A 17,248-nucleotide genomic window follows, 5' to 3' on the forward strand; every position below is an offset into this window, starting at 1 on the left:
CCTTGTAAATCATCTCTCTGATATGTATTATTACTATTACATTTGTTATTTTGAGTGTTTAATGTAAGCATTTGAGTGTGTTCCTCTTTGTTGGATTTTGTGCTTGTGTCCGGAAGAGACTTATAGGTGATCTCAAACTAAGTACATTGGTGGTATGCTCTTGAAATCTACATCTGATCCCTATTTGTTCCCAGTTCCCCTATGTCTTACTTTTTCTTTGGTGCTTTAATTATAATTCTAGAACTTTTTACTATCCCATTTTCTTCCTTTTTACTGGCGCTGATATAACCTAAATGTGTTGCAAGCGCCATAAAACCCTTAAAAATAAATAAATAATGTGACTATCAACTTACAGGCTATTGGCTGGGGCTGCTGTTAGGGTCTGGTCTTCTCTTCTATGTATAACCTATTTCGTCAATATGGTTTGAGCATATTTAGTGGAAATTGCGCTATATAAATGCTCTACTTTTTTGTTTTTTAACAAATTTAAAGTGGGATTCCATTGCCTTAAAGGATTAAAAAGCAGAGCATTCAGTTTTTATTTTCCACAAGTTTATTGTCATGATTTTACAGCAAGAATAACAAAGTTTCTTGGTGATATCTTGGAATCAAATATTGGAACCATGACACTATTGATGCCTGAAAAGAAAAAACAACAATAGAACACTTTTTTTAAACACAAGCTAATGCATTAACATTAAAATTGTAACAAAATAATGAGTGTTAATAGCACAGTCAAATTAAGTTTATTCCGGTCTAAGGGGCTGGATGCTTTTCTCTTTATGTCAGTAACCCCATTCTTTTCAACAAAAAAAAAAAAAAAAAAGGAAAAAGAAAGAATATAATAATATGATGATAATAATAATAATGATGATAATAATATCTGGAATATTTGAAACCAAGATTGGTTCTCCTAACTACAGAATTGCTGTGCAAATGAACAACGCCATGTATAATGGAGACTAGCACTCTTTTCAATAATTGGGGAAGAGGCAAAGTTTACCCACCGGATGTTGAATGGCTATTCACCAAAAAATAGTGAATGGTGAGTGGCACTCTCTATCTGAGTTTATAAGGACTTATGGAACTGACATCGCAATAGACGCCAATAAGAGATGAAGTGAGTAGAAAAGTGCCAGAAGACAATAGAGAATAAAAATTTTTTTGTTACCAACATAAGTGCCTGCTCCACCCACTTTTCTGAATTAAAAATTCACCCCAAATACCGGAGCATACTCAATGTCTCAATTGTTTATATGTTATATGTTTGTGTTGAGAATATTGGCTATTAAGCTTAACTGCTGGCCAGGTAACTTTGCGATGGTTGTGTGTGTGTGTGTGTACCCACTACCTCCAGTAGTCGGTGAGAGAAGGCACTAATAATGAATGACCTGAGTTTGATTTTTTGGATTCGTGGATAGCTCATACAGTAGAGTCACGCTCTCACTGGCCAGGCGGAGTTGTCGTACCAATAAGGTTGCAGGTTCAAACCCCATCACCGCCGCAAAAATTTTTTATTCTCTATTGACTTCTGGCACTTTTCTACGCACTTCATCTCTTGTTGTTACCAACGTAAGAGCCTGGTCCACCCACTTTTCTGAATTAAAAATTCACCCCATATACGGGAGCATACTCAATGTCTCAATTGTTTCTATGTTATATGTTTGTGTTGAGAATATTGGCTTTTAAGCTTAACTGCTGGCCAGGTAACTTGGCGATGGTTGTGTGTGTGTGTACCAGCTACCTCCAGTAGTTGGTGAGAGAAGGCACTATTAATGAATGACCTGAGTTTGATATGAAATATTTTTGGATTCGTGGATAGCTCATACGGTAGAGTCACGCTCTCACCGGCCAGGCGGAGTTGTCGTAACAATAAGGTCGCAGGTTCAAACCCCATCACCGCCGCAAAAAATTTTAATTCTCTATTGTCTTCTGGCACTTTTCTACTCACTTCATCTCTTGTTGTTACCAACATAAGTGCCTGCTCCACCCACTTTTCTGAATAGACGCCTATATAACCATGGCTCTCAAACAGTCATTATAATGTAAACAGTGGTTGTGATTGGTAAACATAGCGAACTACACATATTTTAAAATCGATGGTATGTGTCTACATAAAATATCCACTGTTCTACCGCTTGGTCATTTGAACCAACACAGAAAACTATGTGTAGATGTAAAGGTAGAACGTCGCGTGATAACTAGTCACCCATTTGGTGGTATAAAAACAACAATGGTCAGAGAGAGGTCGATATCATTCACATTATTGTATATAAACAACCAATGATGGTTGTCCGAGCACATGTGAAGGTGTGTCATAAATTCCATATTTTGATTGGTCAAAAATCTACTGGTTAATTACAAAAGCAAGATTAAAGCCAATTGTGCAGGATGTGTGTTGGTAGTTAATCCTCTACTTGGTTTACATTTCCTCTTAAGGAAAATCATTCCAGTTGAAATTCTTTGATCCAAATTCTAATAATATGATGACAATCAAACTTACCTTTCTCTTTTAAAAAGAGGACTCTGTCAAGCAGGATTAATGTCTCCACTACTGGCGCAAGGCTAAGGCGAATAGTATAGAATGCAACAACTCTTTTCCATCGTTTTGTCATTTCTTCACTGAGTTCAATTACATCTTTGGGAATTTCAGATATGTCAATATTTAATTTCTTCAGCGTTTCTGATGCATAGCTGTGGATAAAAATATTATGTCATTGCACAATGAAAGGCTATTCAACTTAGCATTATATTCTCTACTTGTTCTTGAAAGTGGTAATGCTTTTTAACTCATCAAATATCAATAAGTGTTAAATTAGTGTAGAAATGAATGGTAATAATAATGCATCAATCCAATATTAATAACCAATCATAGGTCAAACTAAAATCTGAAACATTCACCAACTTCAATTATTACAAATTTATAACGATCACAGTAACTTGCATTTTTTCTCATTTGTTTCAAAAGTTTGCTTTTTCTTTTGTAGTACAATGTGGACATATCTTAAGTGTAAGTATAGTTCAATAAATTAAATCTCATCTGCACATGCCAAAATTTGTGTAAAAAAATAGTGAAAAAAAGTTAATTCGTCCACATTACAACAATCAACAACAAAAAATAATAGATCTCTTTTAAACTGTTTCAAAAATTGAAATGCCAAATAAAGATGTACAGTATGGAAGATGCTTGTCGGAAGTGCTCTTAATGTAACGGACATTTTTGACTGATTTTTTTTAAAATATCAAAACTTAAGCAAAAATAGACTTTGCAAAATCTATGATTGATTATTATGTCACCGTACCTACATTCTGACATGGAATTCACCAATAACTTTGCCATATTCTAAAAAATCCTGTATTTAAGATTTTGTCCAGAAAACTCGTCCTTCATATATCGATCAATTAAAATGATATAATTGATGCAAAAACTCTCAAACCCAGGACTTTGTGAGGTCCCACACTTGAGAGTTTTTGCCAAGATAAGGGCCAGGGACGAGTTTTGTGGCCAAAATTTTATATACCTATTTGTTTTTATTTTAGAGTACCTATGACAGAACTATAGCAGGGATTTTGTGACCTAAATTACAAAGTGTCAAAGGCATCCATATCTGATAACTCTTACTTCGGTAGAAAGCAAACAACCGGTATGGTGTATAAGAATGTATAGCTCCTGTAAAAATAAAATAAGCACAAAAAGTGACATTACAGTCCAAAGAAATTTATTACTCTGTGAAAGATCCTTGAGCTCCTTTCTTGATGACCAGTCTAACTTGGCCGCTTTGAAAAGTTGGCTGGACAGATGTCACTAAAAATTGCAGCGCTGCCCTGTAAGAGTGTATCATGAGGTGTATTGGATTATCTGTTGGAAAAAAAGAAAATCAAAAATACTAATAATTTAAAATGTTCCTTTGGCTATCAATAAAGCTGAATAACCTGCTTTGCTTGCCTGTCTAGGAATAATATCTTGAGGGACGAAAGCCACCCGCTTTACAGTCTTTAATTTTTCAGAGAGAAGTAACCGCCTCCTGTCTATAAATATAAAAACAAAGACAGAGAGGCATAGGAAATCCTTCGTTTCTCAAGGTGTATAGACATATAACTCTTATCCACAACTAATTTAAATTATTTTATAAGGTATACAATTATTTTATTGTTTTTATCTTCATTTAGATTTAAATTTAAATTGTATTTTACATTGCATGGCACTTAGTTGTGTATTTTTATATTATTTATTTTTTTATCTATTTTTCATTTTATATATCCTTTTATCTGTGTAAATTTATACTGTTCTATATCGCTATTTGAAGGCCTTGTAACCACATAATTTATTTGCATTTAGGCGATCTATATTTTTTAAACACACACATGCCTGTACACAAATTTTCCTGTTTTATGATGGATGAAAGTATTATCATAACCTTTTAATCTCTGACAGTAGGCATCTGCAAAGTGACAGGCCATTTCTCTGGATTCGTAGTTCAAATCATGGTTTGAAAGATTCTTGAGTACATCGCTCATCGGGTAGCTGTCCAAAACTGTCTTAGATGAATCACTGAAAAAGTGTTTGATATCTTATTTGCATGATGTCCACTCTTAAAGAGTTTTATCAAAATAATCAAACACCACTGAGCAATCATTTCCAATAGAAGACCACAAGAGAAAGGGGGTACATGTCACAAAATCAAATTTTGAGTTATACCCCTTAATATATCGTTCATTTGTCACAGTTTAATATAAATTTATTAAAGAAGGGCACTTGTCTCATGATAAAGTAAGGAGAGAAAAAAAAGATATTGCAGGAAGATATTTCCAACATTGTTAAAAACAATATATTGCACGAGCAGAATAGAACTGATATTTCATTAAACAAAGATCTTTGGTTCATTCATTGTTTTTTATTGTTTGATTGTTTTGTTGAGGGAGAATGGTATTAGAGGAAAATTCTATTAAAAGGGTATATGACTGAAGACGACAATATCAACAGCTGTTTATTGAAGAAAAAGCAGTCTGAATGTAGGGCTTAAAAATACAGAAAATGTTTGTGGGAATTGCAAAATACTGTTAGTCCATCTGATGAGGTTACAGTTAAGGAGCAGTTTGTCTTTACATTAGCAAGCAGAATGTCCAACTTATGAGTATAACCATTAATAATAACAAATTATATGGCACCTCAATCTATATGTGCTTATGACAATAACAATATGAGCATGCTTGTGACTGGATTTAGTAATATTATGCATCATGTAATAAATGTAGTTAAACAAAAACTGAAGATATACTATTTACCATTGATCATTTGTTAACTGTTCCATCTTCATGTAGCAGCATGCGACAGATGCTAGACCCACAGCTGACTGGCACTCTAAGAATATTTTTAATAATGAAGGAGACAAATCACCACAAGCATGAAGACCGGTCAAAATGAAATTGGTACCAAGTGAATCTGTTGCACCTGGAAAAAAATGATGATAAAAACATTAAATTTGAAACTACTGTGTAACAGGAAGGGATAAGTTAATTGAATCCCCCTCCCCCCTTCTATGAATAGATTTTTTAGGTCTTTCCTGAACCGATTGATGAACAATGTCTGTGTTTTCTGGTGGTGCGTTTTAGGTTGTTTACTGCTTTCAAGGGAATATTTGCAATATTTTGTTCAAGTTTTGAATCAAACCATATTTATTGAAGTGGGAAGACCACCTCTAAATGGTAGCCTTACTTGGCATGCTGCTCTTTTTTTGTCGGTTCAAATTAAACTCCCTGACAAATGCACTTTGTGTTTTCTTTATGGCATTTGTTCTGTGAAACGTTCTCAGAGCAAAAACTTGTTAAGATATGCTGAACTGATCGCTTTGTTTTTTCTATGATGGGTTTATTGAAAAACAATTTTAATTACATTTTACATAATGGTGTTGAATGTAGTAATTGTCATTAAAATTTGATGTAAATTGGTTAATGAACACGAAACTTAAAGGGGTTTCATTGGGTTTCACATTTCTTGGGTCAGTAGGTATTTGGCTACTAACATTGCAATCTGTTTTGAGTGACAATATCCAATAGCTGCGAACTTGCAATATCACAATTGATTCGACAAACAACATGATTGGGAAGCTGTTCGTCCTCTGGAAAATTAGATGTCAATGTTGTTTCACTTGCAAGTTCTTTTGCAGTAATGTCAGCTTTGCTTGAAGTTGCCTCTTCATCTAATGTGCCTTGGCTCCCATCGGCTTCAAAGTTTGCAGGCTCTGTCTAAGATAAGGATAAATAATGAAAAATTATGATTAATTAAACAAAACACAATGCTCCACTCAAATTTCCACTCGAATTTAAGCAATGTATTAAATAGTTTGAGATGATAGTTTTGTGGTGTATTATGAATATTTTGAATTTTTTGTGACTTGTCCTTTGTGTTTGACATTTCCTTGCACAATAAAAATAGAAAAATTTAACAATTGAACGAAGGAAAACTGATACAGTAGACTCCGGATAAGACGATGCCCAGGGGACCAGATTTTAAAAATCGACTTAACCGAAAATCAACTTAACCAGAGTGTAGCCAAATGAGCAAAAATGCATGTGAACAAAGCAAGCCAATCTAGAATATGTCCCTTCATGTCACGCTTTTCGCTGACGTTGCTTGGTCGCGTTGAATTGACCTGAGAAGTAAAGGTTCCTGGTGGTCATCGGAGGCTCCTACCAGCAATAGCCCCAAAGAGGAATCAGAATACATAAAAAGCAGAATTTGAGACCAAAAAGCGGAATCAACTTACTGTTATTGACTATGGCATGCTTTGCAACAGAAAATGTAATAGACAATCCATAAGTACCCAAATGATAAAATGTAAAATGTGTAAAAATGTGCAGATTATGTAAAGAGTAAAAAGGGGGTAAAATAATAATAGAGGACACACAGGTCCTGGCAGTCTCAGACCAAAGCGTTGAATGGATGGATTTAACCTTGTCAGGACCCTCTTACCCCCTCCCCTCAACACACACCTAATCAAACAAACACGCGTTGCCGGCACACAAATACACACACACACACACACACACAAATACACAGGGCTAAAATTAAATAGGGAAAGAATCTGACGGTACTCAATAATATTACCTAGGTCATTGACCTCATAGGTTGGAGTCAACACAATAATAATACTTCGGTCAACCCCCTTCCCAAAAATATAATTATATTATATGACATCAGCTGCACACACTTTGAAGGGACTAACCAGACACACAAATTATGAGATGCTGACGAAATAAGCCATAGCTCACTTTCTTTTACTAGAGATTTTAAAAAAATAATTTTCGTTGATTGGAAAGCTGAAAAGCGGAATGTTTGCCTTTTATGCGGAATGTAGACCAATTAAGTGGAATTATTCTGCTGGTATGCCAATTTCCTCTGCGATGATTTTCTGTCGCATGCCAGACTTTTCAGATGCATCGATCAGCTGGATTTATTTTCAGCGATAGGTTTGCCATTGTAGTTGTAGACTTGACTTGAATTCTTGATAAAATTGATACTAATTAAGAGGACCATTACATAGGATGGCCTGGGATTAGAACCAAAAAAAATAAAAAAATCTTGAACTTGAAGTTGCGAGGATGTAAAATGTCAGATGGAGAAATCAAAGTTATTCAATACTGCTCATGTACAGTGAGCACGGACGTCAGGCAAAGCTCTACATCACATTGGTGTGTGCCAATCCTTCGCAGATACTCTTAACCATTGAAAATTCTTACTGGTAGCTTTTTTAACCGATGGAAATACTTGTTTATTTGTGATTTTAGTGGTCGTGAGTGATAATAACATCGACTTAAGCGACATTGACTAATGTGGAGTTGTTTTTTTTTACTAATGTTATATAGGAAGAAGGGGGAGGGACCAAGAAAAAAAAATCGACTTGGGTAAAAATCGACGTAAGCAACGTTGACGTATCCAGAGTGCACTGTATATAGTATAAGACTAGGGTGTTCAAGATTTTTACTTTAGTTTTCATTATAAGTTCTTCAAAATCACATAATTACCTTAAGAATTTTGTTGCATTTTCTGGTGACATCTTTCCTTAATTGTCTGAAAAAAAAAATCAAAAAAATCATAACAATCAATGCCATAAAAAAATCAAACCCTTAAACCTTAAAATTCCCAGTTTTCCCGACCTCTGACTACTATGCTACTGGCTTAAAACAGTAAGTCTGCACCTTGTGTTGCTAAACCATGATGCAAGAAAATATAAATTAATATCGAAATCAGGGAACAAACACAAGCGTAAACCTGTATACATACAAACACACACAAAATCACATAAACACACACATGATAACATTTTTTGCCACTTGTTGTTGCCCATCAGACTTACACTGTAATTTGCATATATCAGCATCTCAGGGACCAAATTATATGAGCGAAATCAATTTTTTTTAAAATTAAGAGGTCGTCATGATGTCAACAGCCCTGTCTTATATTCAAAAAATATTTTTACAGTGCCTAAAACTGCTTCTTGACCAACAGAATATATTGTGCAATGTTAAGAGCATGTAGTGATAAAACAGAAAAATCACAATTTAAATGCAACTCAAATCTATGATATCAACTTAGAACATAATTAGATAAAATATTAACTTCTTAGTCTTTGAAAACAAATACAAACAACAAGTGCCTGTCATACAATCTCTTTTTTTTATGAGGCAGAGGGTCACAGACTCACAAGTCACAAAGTGTAAATTTTCAGAGGTAAAGGTTAACTCATAAACTTTGCCACAGGAAAACATACTACAATCTAAAACAATTGGGACTTTGAAATAAAGAAAATAAAGAATTACAGACATGATTGGGATAACTCTCATTCATTGAGCTATAAATGAGAGTTATCCCATTCATGTTACACCACAGAATTTTAATTGAATGGGGACCTATCGCCTCAATACGGACCTTGCATTTAATCATAATGCTTTTTCTACCATGTCACACTTCTTTTCACGTTAAAAAAATATATAATGAAATCTAAAAATATTGATAAAAACTAAAACACCAACCTGTCATAGTCGGATGCTTTTGGTGCATGACCACCATCAGCTTCAATAGTTGTAACCTTTAGACCATAACGAAATGTTACAAATCTTGAGAGATGTCCAAGGCCGGCACCAACATCAATCACAGATTTACAACCTGTCGCTTCAGATATAAGGTTGATGACCTGAAATCATAATTTTTTAAATGTTAAAAAAAGCCCAAAAAATTTAAGCTTTTACATAGCATAACATCCACTAATTATGCTCAAAGCGCTTGTGCTTTACAAAGGGTCTCTGACCAACAGCAACTCATAGCATGTAGAACTAGACAGGACACCTGTTAGACGATATTACAATTTTTCTGACAGAGACAATGCTGTTAAAGGCCAGGTATGCATGTTACACCTGAATACGGTGAGAGAATGTGAGTAAAGAGCCTTTTCCAAGGACACAACTTTGCGCCGAGCGAGGCTCAACCCCAGGACCTTCTAATCCGAAAGTAAGTGTCATACCACAAGGCCACAAAGCTGCCCAAATTATAATAAAAATGAAAAAAAAAAAGATTTCTGATCATAAATAAATATAATTCTATCTGCATTTATATTGATAAGACAAGGAAAAAAGCCCTCCTCCCCCTCCTCTTATTTTCACTATACATAATTTTGAAAAAAAAACATCAGCCTGAAAATGTATCTTATCGTTGTGTTATGTAATAATAACAAATATATTCCAACGAGATACCTGTCCCAATTTCTGAATCTCATGTTGCTTCTTAGGTTTCACATGTTTTCTGAAAATGTGTTGCATGTCCATACACTGTCCGTTTTTGTAATTGGGTGGCTGAAAGGCTGTGACATTTACATGATGTGATGACTCATCTGCTGCCTTACTGCTAGGAGATAATGACGTCGATGATATTTTAGAACCAACAGGTTTTAATGACTCTAAAATGTTATTACTTGTTTCCGTCGAGTCTAAATCTACTGCTGTCTGCCTCAGGGAGAGATATCTGGTATAAGTCTTAAGAGCTAAGAGAATCAATGGAGCTGGTCTGAAAAGGTAAAAAAAAAAATTTAGACGTTTGAGGAAATGTTAAGGACACTAAATTAGAATGATATTAACTATCATTTGCAATTATGAATTAATAAAGTGGTTTATTAACCACTGCATGAGGGTCTCTCTCTCTCTCTCTCTCTCTCTCTCTCTCTCTCTCTCTCTCTCTCTCTCTCTCTCTCTCTCTCTCTCTCTCTCTCTCTCTCTCTCTCTCTCTCTCTCTCTCTCTCTCTCTCTCTCTCTCTCTCTCATACTTGTTTCCGATTCCCATAAAGATTTTCAAATTCTCCATACTCCTTCCTACCCTTGATATCCCATCCAACTAAGATCCCTGTTTTTTCTTAACCTGACCATCATAATTTCAGACATTAACCACTGAGCTAAGCATTAAATAACTTCAGATATCCAACTGCAGACAAATTTCCTGACAGAGGCTAAGGCATTTAACAAACTATTTGCTATCTTGATTTGTTATTACATACGTATTAGAGTTAGAGCATAGCCTATTTTCCTCTCCACTTTCCAACATCCATGCCCAGTTAGGTGGATCTGTGGTATCAATGTATTCTTTGACACAGGGAGGTAGTTTGGTCCAGTGATCATGCGTGTAAAAATCCTGCAAAATGGTCAATGTTAATTATTTGAGAAAAGTTGATTCCAACACAGATAAGCTAAAAGATGTGTAATCAATGAGATCCACATAATTATAATTGATGAAGCAGACTTGAAATTACTCTTGTATGTCGTAAAAAGAGTTTAAATTAATACAATTTTTGCAATATTTGCAAAGTATCATTTCATAATAAATAAAATTTACTTAGATTATGTTTTTTAAATTGACAACCAAATTATCTTAGGGTGGATGAAAGTTGTACAAAACAACGTTTGACTAGTTCTGAAAAAAGACAACAACAACAACAAAAATCCCATCCGCTTCTGGTCTCATTAGAGAAAGGCACTGGTCACCTGTTGAAAAATGCATAATCTACAAAGTATGTTCTATTGTTTATAAAACATTGGTTAGTCATATCCCCGAACATTAAGATGACTTTGTACATCCCTAATATAGGTAGTCTGATTCCAGCCTATAGACAGGTGCTGAGTAGCCATTAGAAAAGTGAAGCGCTAACTTGGGTTAAAATTTGAATAAGCACAATATCACATAATCACTGTTGCATTATTTTTTACAGTATCTGAAGGGCTCTGGTAACATTTTAAAGAGCAGAGATCAAGCTTTTGTTTCGTGTGATTGACATCAATGTAGGCACGTTCTATTAAAATAATGATTTGATAAAAATTAGATAATTTTAAAACTTTTGTAATTTTTTCAAAATTGAGAGAGCAAAAAAAATAAAAGAAAGCTCTTCTAGACAATTCATTTATCTATGTGTATGCCAAATTTCATCAAGATTAAAGGGGGCGCAGAATGTTTAATTTCGCCCACCAGTGTCCAATCCTCTTTTCTGCAAGCTAAAGTCCTGTTCCAATCAGTAGTCAGCTTATCGAGACGCCATCCTGTTGGGGAATTCTCTGTCACAGATTTTGAGCTTTTTGCAATGGTAAATTTTGAGTAGTAAAATCATCATAACTTTGGAACCCTTTATCCTAGATCATCTAAAAGTAAGGTATCATGTTATTATTATTATTTTTATTTTTAAGGGTTTTACGGCGCTTGCAACACATTTAGGTTATATCAGCGCCAGTAAAAAGGAAGAAAATGGGATAGTAAAAAGTTCTAGAATTACAATTAAAGCACCCAAGAAAAAGTAAGACATAGGGGAACTGGGAACAAATAGGGCTCAGATGTAGATTCCAAGAGCATACCACCAGTGTACTTAGTTTGAGATCACCTATAAGTCTCATCCGGACACAAGCACAAAATCCAACAAAGAGGAATACACTCAAATGCTTACATTATACATTGAAAATAACAAATATAATAATACATAACAGAGAGATGATTTACAAGGAAAAAAAATATCATCTCCCAAAACAATAAATATGCATTTGACTGTTTTCCTCCCAGCCAGGACTCCGGCCAGGGTCAGGACAAAACCAAGTAATCTCATTCCAAGACAAAGACAGAAAGCATGTTGGAAAACAGATATAAGGGGATAGAAGACACAGTATGTACCCCCCTGCCCACTATGGGAGGTCAGGAACCCCACCCAGGGTATCATGTTAAATGGTGTTTAAAGGCTCGATGTGTAAAAATCAATTATCAAATTCTATTTTTGAAAAGAAATCTATGATACAATAGGAGAAAAATCTTACATCGCAATTGAAATTCAAGAGTAAGTTTCAAGTATGTAAGTTTTTGTATTTTGTGAGGGACAACATCCATAGTTTCACAGCACTTTTATTATATTACTTAATCTTTTAGCCATTACGGACTTTCAATTAGTTGCAATGCCAATAAATATTACAATTTAAGATAAGTTTCATTTTTATAAGTGGTGTGATTTTTCTCATTTCAAAAACACTTTGCTGAGTCATTTGTCAATTACCACTCAGCCCGATGCCATTAGTACTTATTGTGTTTCCCATCAGTTTCGGTATTGCAAGTGATGGCAAACATTATGTTTCATAAGGTTATAGTACTTTAATTAGGCTTCGGGGGTCTGTCCCAATAATAATAACAAAATTCCCTCTTCTTTAGGTGTGCTGTAAAACTACGGAAGTCCTTCCCTTGTGAAATCTAAATACGGTAGCTAAAATTTATCCAGAAAATAGACAGCAATTGTGACTATCACTATCACTATCTAGACATTATCATGTTTAATTTTTCTTGGCAGGCATTAGGTGTCGCTCTATTAGAGCGATATCTAATGTTAACTGGTAGGTCACGCTAGGTATCGCTCAGAAAATCTCACACTGAGCTCATTGACTTTGTTTACTGTTGTGTTGATAAAATATGGTAAAAGTGTACTGATGAAAATGATGACAAATTAATGAAAGAAAAAATGAAGAAAATCAAAGAAAAACAGTAAGAAGAAGAGCGATGATAATTAAACAAATCAATAAATAAGCTTTAAAAAAATCAAGGACATTTTAAAAAATAATGCCAGCAAGGAAATGGATAAATAGAAGTAAAAGAAAGGAATTAATATTATTTTTAAGTTGTCCCTATTGGGATTTGAACCCAGGACCTTCCAATCAAGATTTCAAACAGCTTAATCACTAAGCTACAGATCCACCCAACTTGTGGAGAAGTATGCTACTTCTGTTTTGTTGTTTTAATGTAAATTGCAGAAAAAGACCAAGATAAAGATGTTTTTTCCTTTTTATAATTTTAGTAACTCTATCTCTGCAATTAACAAAAGTTTTGAAAACGCTGGAGCGATATTTTGTGTTATGTTAAGTTAGGTGTCGCTCTATCAGACAATCAGAGCGATATCTTTATCTGTCTTCTAGATAGAGCTATCTAGTCTAGGTCTAGTACTATCTAGATAGTATAGATACTAGACTAGATACGTCTAGTTAGTCACTTCGATTGTGACCTCTGTCCACCTTGTTCAAATATGTAAAACCAACCTCTTCAAACTTCAACCAAAGTTTATAAATAATTCTAATCAATAACTGTATTAGTAAATATCATTGTAAACTCTCCTCATTGAGGTCTAAGAAGTCTAATCAAATCATACTCATTCATTCTAACTTTAATCTACACTACACACCGAAACATATGCCTCAATAATCCATCTGTAGTGCTCAATGAAAGACACGATCAAATCGATTTTCCTACTTATTTGATGTAATGTCTTATCATTGCAAGTCACAAACACTGCCATATCGATTTAGATTACGAATTACATCTGAACATGTAGGCCTATTGTTTTTTAGATTTCTTTTCTCAATTAGTCAGTATACTTCCACTTCCAATGTTTTGAAGTTTTGCTTTACTAAACTTTACTTTCGTTTTATTCGTCACGTGACTTTTGATCCACTTCTTCACATGATACAACATAAACAATCAAAATGGCGTTTATAGTTGAAGCAGAGTGATTTCCTTACCTGCCTATATGAAATATGTTAAGTTGTTTACTGTTTGAGCACAACGTTTTTATGTTCATGGGAAAAATGTCCGCCAGTAGTTCAAAAAGGAAAGGCGACAAAGAAACAGATTGGAGAAGCACTGTTGACAAGTTGAATCGGCATGTGAAGTCGGCAACTGTTGTGAAATTATTGGAAGAAGAACAGCAATTTGTTTTTGAATTGATTAAGGTAGAGTATATGTTTCATCTCTCTCCCGCCCCCCCTCTCTCTCTCTCTCTCTCTCTCTCTCTCTCTATATATATATATATATATATATATATATATATATATATATACCTATATATATAAATATATATAGCTCAGTCAGCCGCCAACTGCTCATACTGTGTCCACCTTGTGTTTGTGTACTCACATTGGAATTTGAGTCCAAATTGCCACGGGAAACTATTAAGACTCGAGACCAAATTGCTACTTCATTAAGAAAGAGCTGAAAACCTATCTTTTCCAATAAAAAATGTTATAGATGTTTTCTGTTAATTAGTTAATTATTTGTTTTGTTTTTTTAGTTTTCATTTTTTGAATTATCACATTTTATTCTATTTTGTAAAAGATTTATATATTTGTTGTTTGGGATTGCTGTATGTGTGTTTGACTGGTGAGAGTGTGTCAGTTATATTTTAAAGCACTTTGAAGTTTTGACATGTAGAAATCTAAAAGTGTACTTTATCATTCAAATTATTATTATTATTATTATTATTATTATTATTATTATTATTATTATTATTATTATTATTATTATTATTATTATTGTTGTTGTTGTTATTGTTATTATTATTATTATTATAAAGTGTGTGGTGTGTGTGTGTGTGTGTGTGTGTGTGTGTGTGTGTGTGTGTGTGTATGTTTTATGGCATATTTGGAACTCATTTTAATTCATGCTCTTGAAATGTGAAAACCAACGAATGAATAAGAGTATTTGGAAATGAGGATATTACTTTTACAATAACTTACATCATTTGAAAATAAAATCATATAAATATATCACTGAACAGAATATATGATATTGAAAATGATTCCCTAGTCACAATGGTTCTCAAAACCATCCACAAATCATGATTTATGATAATGTCAGTAAACAAACACTTCATTTTCATGGTCTATTTTCCAGATTCTCTATGAAGATGTATTGGACTTTCATTTGAAAATAGATGTTTTGATGACCATCGAACAAGAATGTTACAGCAACATAAACAAGAACAGGTGCTCTTTAAGTATATTGTGCTGCTATTTGGTCTTATGGTATGATACTCGCCTTCGAATTGGAAGGTCCTTAGGTGGAGTCCTGTTCTGAGTGGCGCATAGAAGAGTCCTTGGAAAAGCCTCTTTACTCACATTTTCTTACTGTACTCAGGTGTGAAATGAGTACCTGGCCACTAACAGTGTTGTCTCTTTTGGATTAAAAAATTGTATTATCGCCTAATAGGTGTCCTACAAGTTAAATGTTGTTGTTGGCTGGGGACCTATTGTAAAGTGCTTTGAGCACATCAGTGGAGATTGATCTATTGCGCTCAAGTTTTTTTGGTTTTTCTATAGATAACTCTAATGAATGCTACATGCTGGTGCTAGCCTTCCTGAGTATATGTACAATCCATCAATGTCAAGAATAGCTTTCTATATTAATTGAAGCATATAAAAAAGCATAGACAGGGCAGGATCTTATGGTGAATGTAGCTTCTTATTTGTATATCTTTTTGTTGTTCTACAGTGTGGATCAAGTCATTGCATCTCTGATAGACATTTTTGAGACAGAGCAAGGCGGCTCTCAAACTCTGGAAATAAAACAGCAGCTGCTTATCACAATTACTACAATACTTATTGAAAATGATGAAGTCTTGGTGAGGTCTCGTTTTAAATTTCTCAAATAGCTATATAGTAAAGTCATTCTTATGAGTTAAGTAGTTTTTTTCATTCTTAATTTTTTTTTTGCATATATAGCACAATATCCATGTAATGTGCTCAAAGCGATTTACAAGGTAAATATGTTTTAAGTAGAGATTTTTACTACAGTTTCAGTTACATTTTAGATGTCGTTATTCCCTTGATTTTCAAGAATTGTGCTAAAATTTTACATTGTCATTTTATGTATTATTTTTTCTGAAAAATTTGAGTCAATGGAATATTTATTTTTATTTGATTCCAGGAGCAAGAACAAGGTTCTGCCTTTATATCGAAACTGTTTGAGCTTGTACGGAAAACAAATAATATTTCAAGCCGTAGACTCAGGGCTACAGGATGTAATTGTTTGATTCAAATAGAAGAGTGGAAACCTGTAAGTATTAATGATACTATATTTCCCAAGCACAATGTTAATATTTCTCTCTCTCTCTCTCTCTCTCTCTCTCTCTCTCTCTCTCTCTCTCTCTCTCTCTCTCTCTCTATCTCTCTCTCTCTCTCTCTCTTCTCTCTCTCTCTCTCTCTCTCTTTCTCTCTCTCTCTTCTCTCTCTCTCTCTCTCTCTCTCTCTTTCTCCTCTCTCTCTCTCTCTCTCTCTCTTCTCTCTCTCTCTCTCTCTCTCTCTCTCTCTCTCTCTCTCTCTCTCTCTCTCTCTCTCTCTCTCTCTCTCTCTCTCTCTCTCTCTCTCTCTCTCTCTAAATGTATATATTCAAGAGCACCAATACATCATTGTCATCACCATCATGATTGTTATCATCATCATCATCATCAATATTTTCGTGTTTTCCTTATTTATCAGTAATCCTTTTCCGCATCTAATTGTTCCCAGTGCATTTTGTGGAAATGGCGAGATTCTCTAAGTCAAATGGCTAGAGATGAGAGAACCGACATCTGTCAGGATTATCTTAATCTCCTTGTCATTGTCATCAAGAATATTCTTGAGTGAGTCCTTTCAAGCCTTCAACCAAGAGGCTTTTTTTCTTTTCTTTGTTGTTTTTTTTTTCCAAATCATAGTTTCATCCATTATTTGCCTGACGAGATAAGATAAACTTTATTAATCCAATTAAATTTATTAATCAAAAAAGGACATCATTCAAGCTGATGTAAACATGTTGTCACTGTAAGAACAACGCTGATAAAAAATAAAGCTTTAATGAAACTCAAGTTGCATCATGCTTATTGATTTCATATAGAGAATGACTTGCATTTCTCTGACTCTTTTACTGCTCTCTTGTTGA

At 34.2% G+C, this 17,248-nt stretch overlaps 2 protein-coding genes across 3 annotated transcripts in view; one reads left to right on the plus strand and one right to left on the minus strand.

Moving 5' to 3' along the window:
* Window positions 1-535: 535 nt before the first annotated feature.
* On the minus strand, window positions 536-13,974 carry LOC144965856 (methyltransferase-like protein 25B). 2 transcript variants are annotated; one of them, XM_078901646.1, is made up of 11 exons: window positions 13,740-13,974; window positions 10,545-10,678; window positions 9,751-10,060; window positions 9,034-9,194; window positions 8,026-8,071; window positions 6,024-6,246; window positions 5,287-5,452; window positions 4,419-4,552; window positions 3,727-3,859; window positions 2,504-2,694; window positions 536-639 (listed from the first exon to the last, which is right to left on the minus strand). In XM_078901646.1, the coding sequence occupies exons 1-11, from the start codon at window positions 13,851-13,853 to the stop codon at window positions 560-562; spliced, it is 1,692 nt and encodes a 563-aa protein (XP_078757772.1). In that variant the 5' UTR covers window positions 13,854-13,974; the 3' UTR covers window positions 536-559. The 2 variants fall into 2 exon arrangements, with proteins under 2 accessions (XP_078757772.1, XP_078757773.1); XM_078901647.1 differs by having other exon boundaries at window positions 13,876-13,958.
* Window positions 13,975-14,007: 33 nt separating this feature from the next.
* LOC144965858 (AP-5 complex subunit beta-1-like) overlaps window positions 14,008-17,248 on the plus strand; it is a 29,310-nt gene continuing 26,069 nt past the window's right edge. The window contains exons 1-5 of the mRNA XM_078901652.1: window positions 14,008-14,286; window positions 15,227-15,318; window positions 15,824-15,953; window positions 16,259-16,387; window positions 16,840-16,952. Coding sequence (XP_078757778.1) covers window positions 14,092-14,286; window positions 15,227-15,318; window positions 15,824-15,953; window positions 16,259-16,387; window positions 16,840-16,952 — 659 coding nt within the window. The 5' untranslated portion in view covers window positions 14,008-14,091. The remainder of the gene's footprint in view (window positions 14,287-15,226; window positions 15,319-15,823; window positions 15,954-16,258; window positions 16,388-16,839; window positions 16,953-17,248) is intronic.

This window comes from Berghia stephanieae, chromosome 2 (assembly GCF_034508935.2).
Source record: "Berghia stephanieae isolate SIO BIC M18660-M18661 chromosome 2, UCSD_Bste_1.3, whole genome shotgun sequence".
Taxonomy (NCBI): domain Eukaryota; kingdom Metazoa; phylum Mollusca; class Gastropoda; order Nudibranchia; family Aeolidiidae; genus Berghia; species Berghia stephanieae.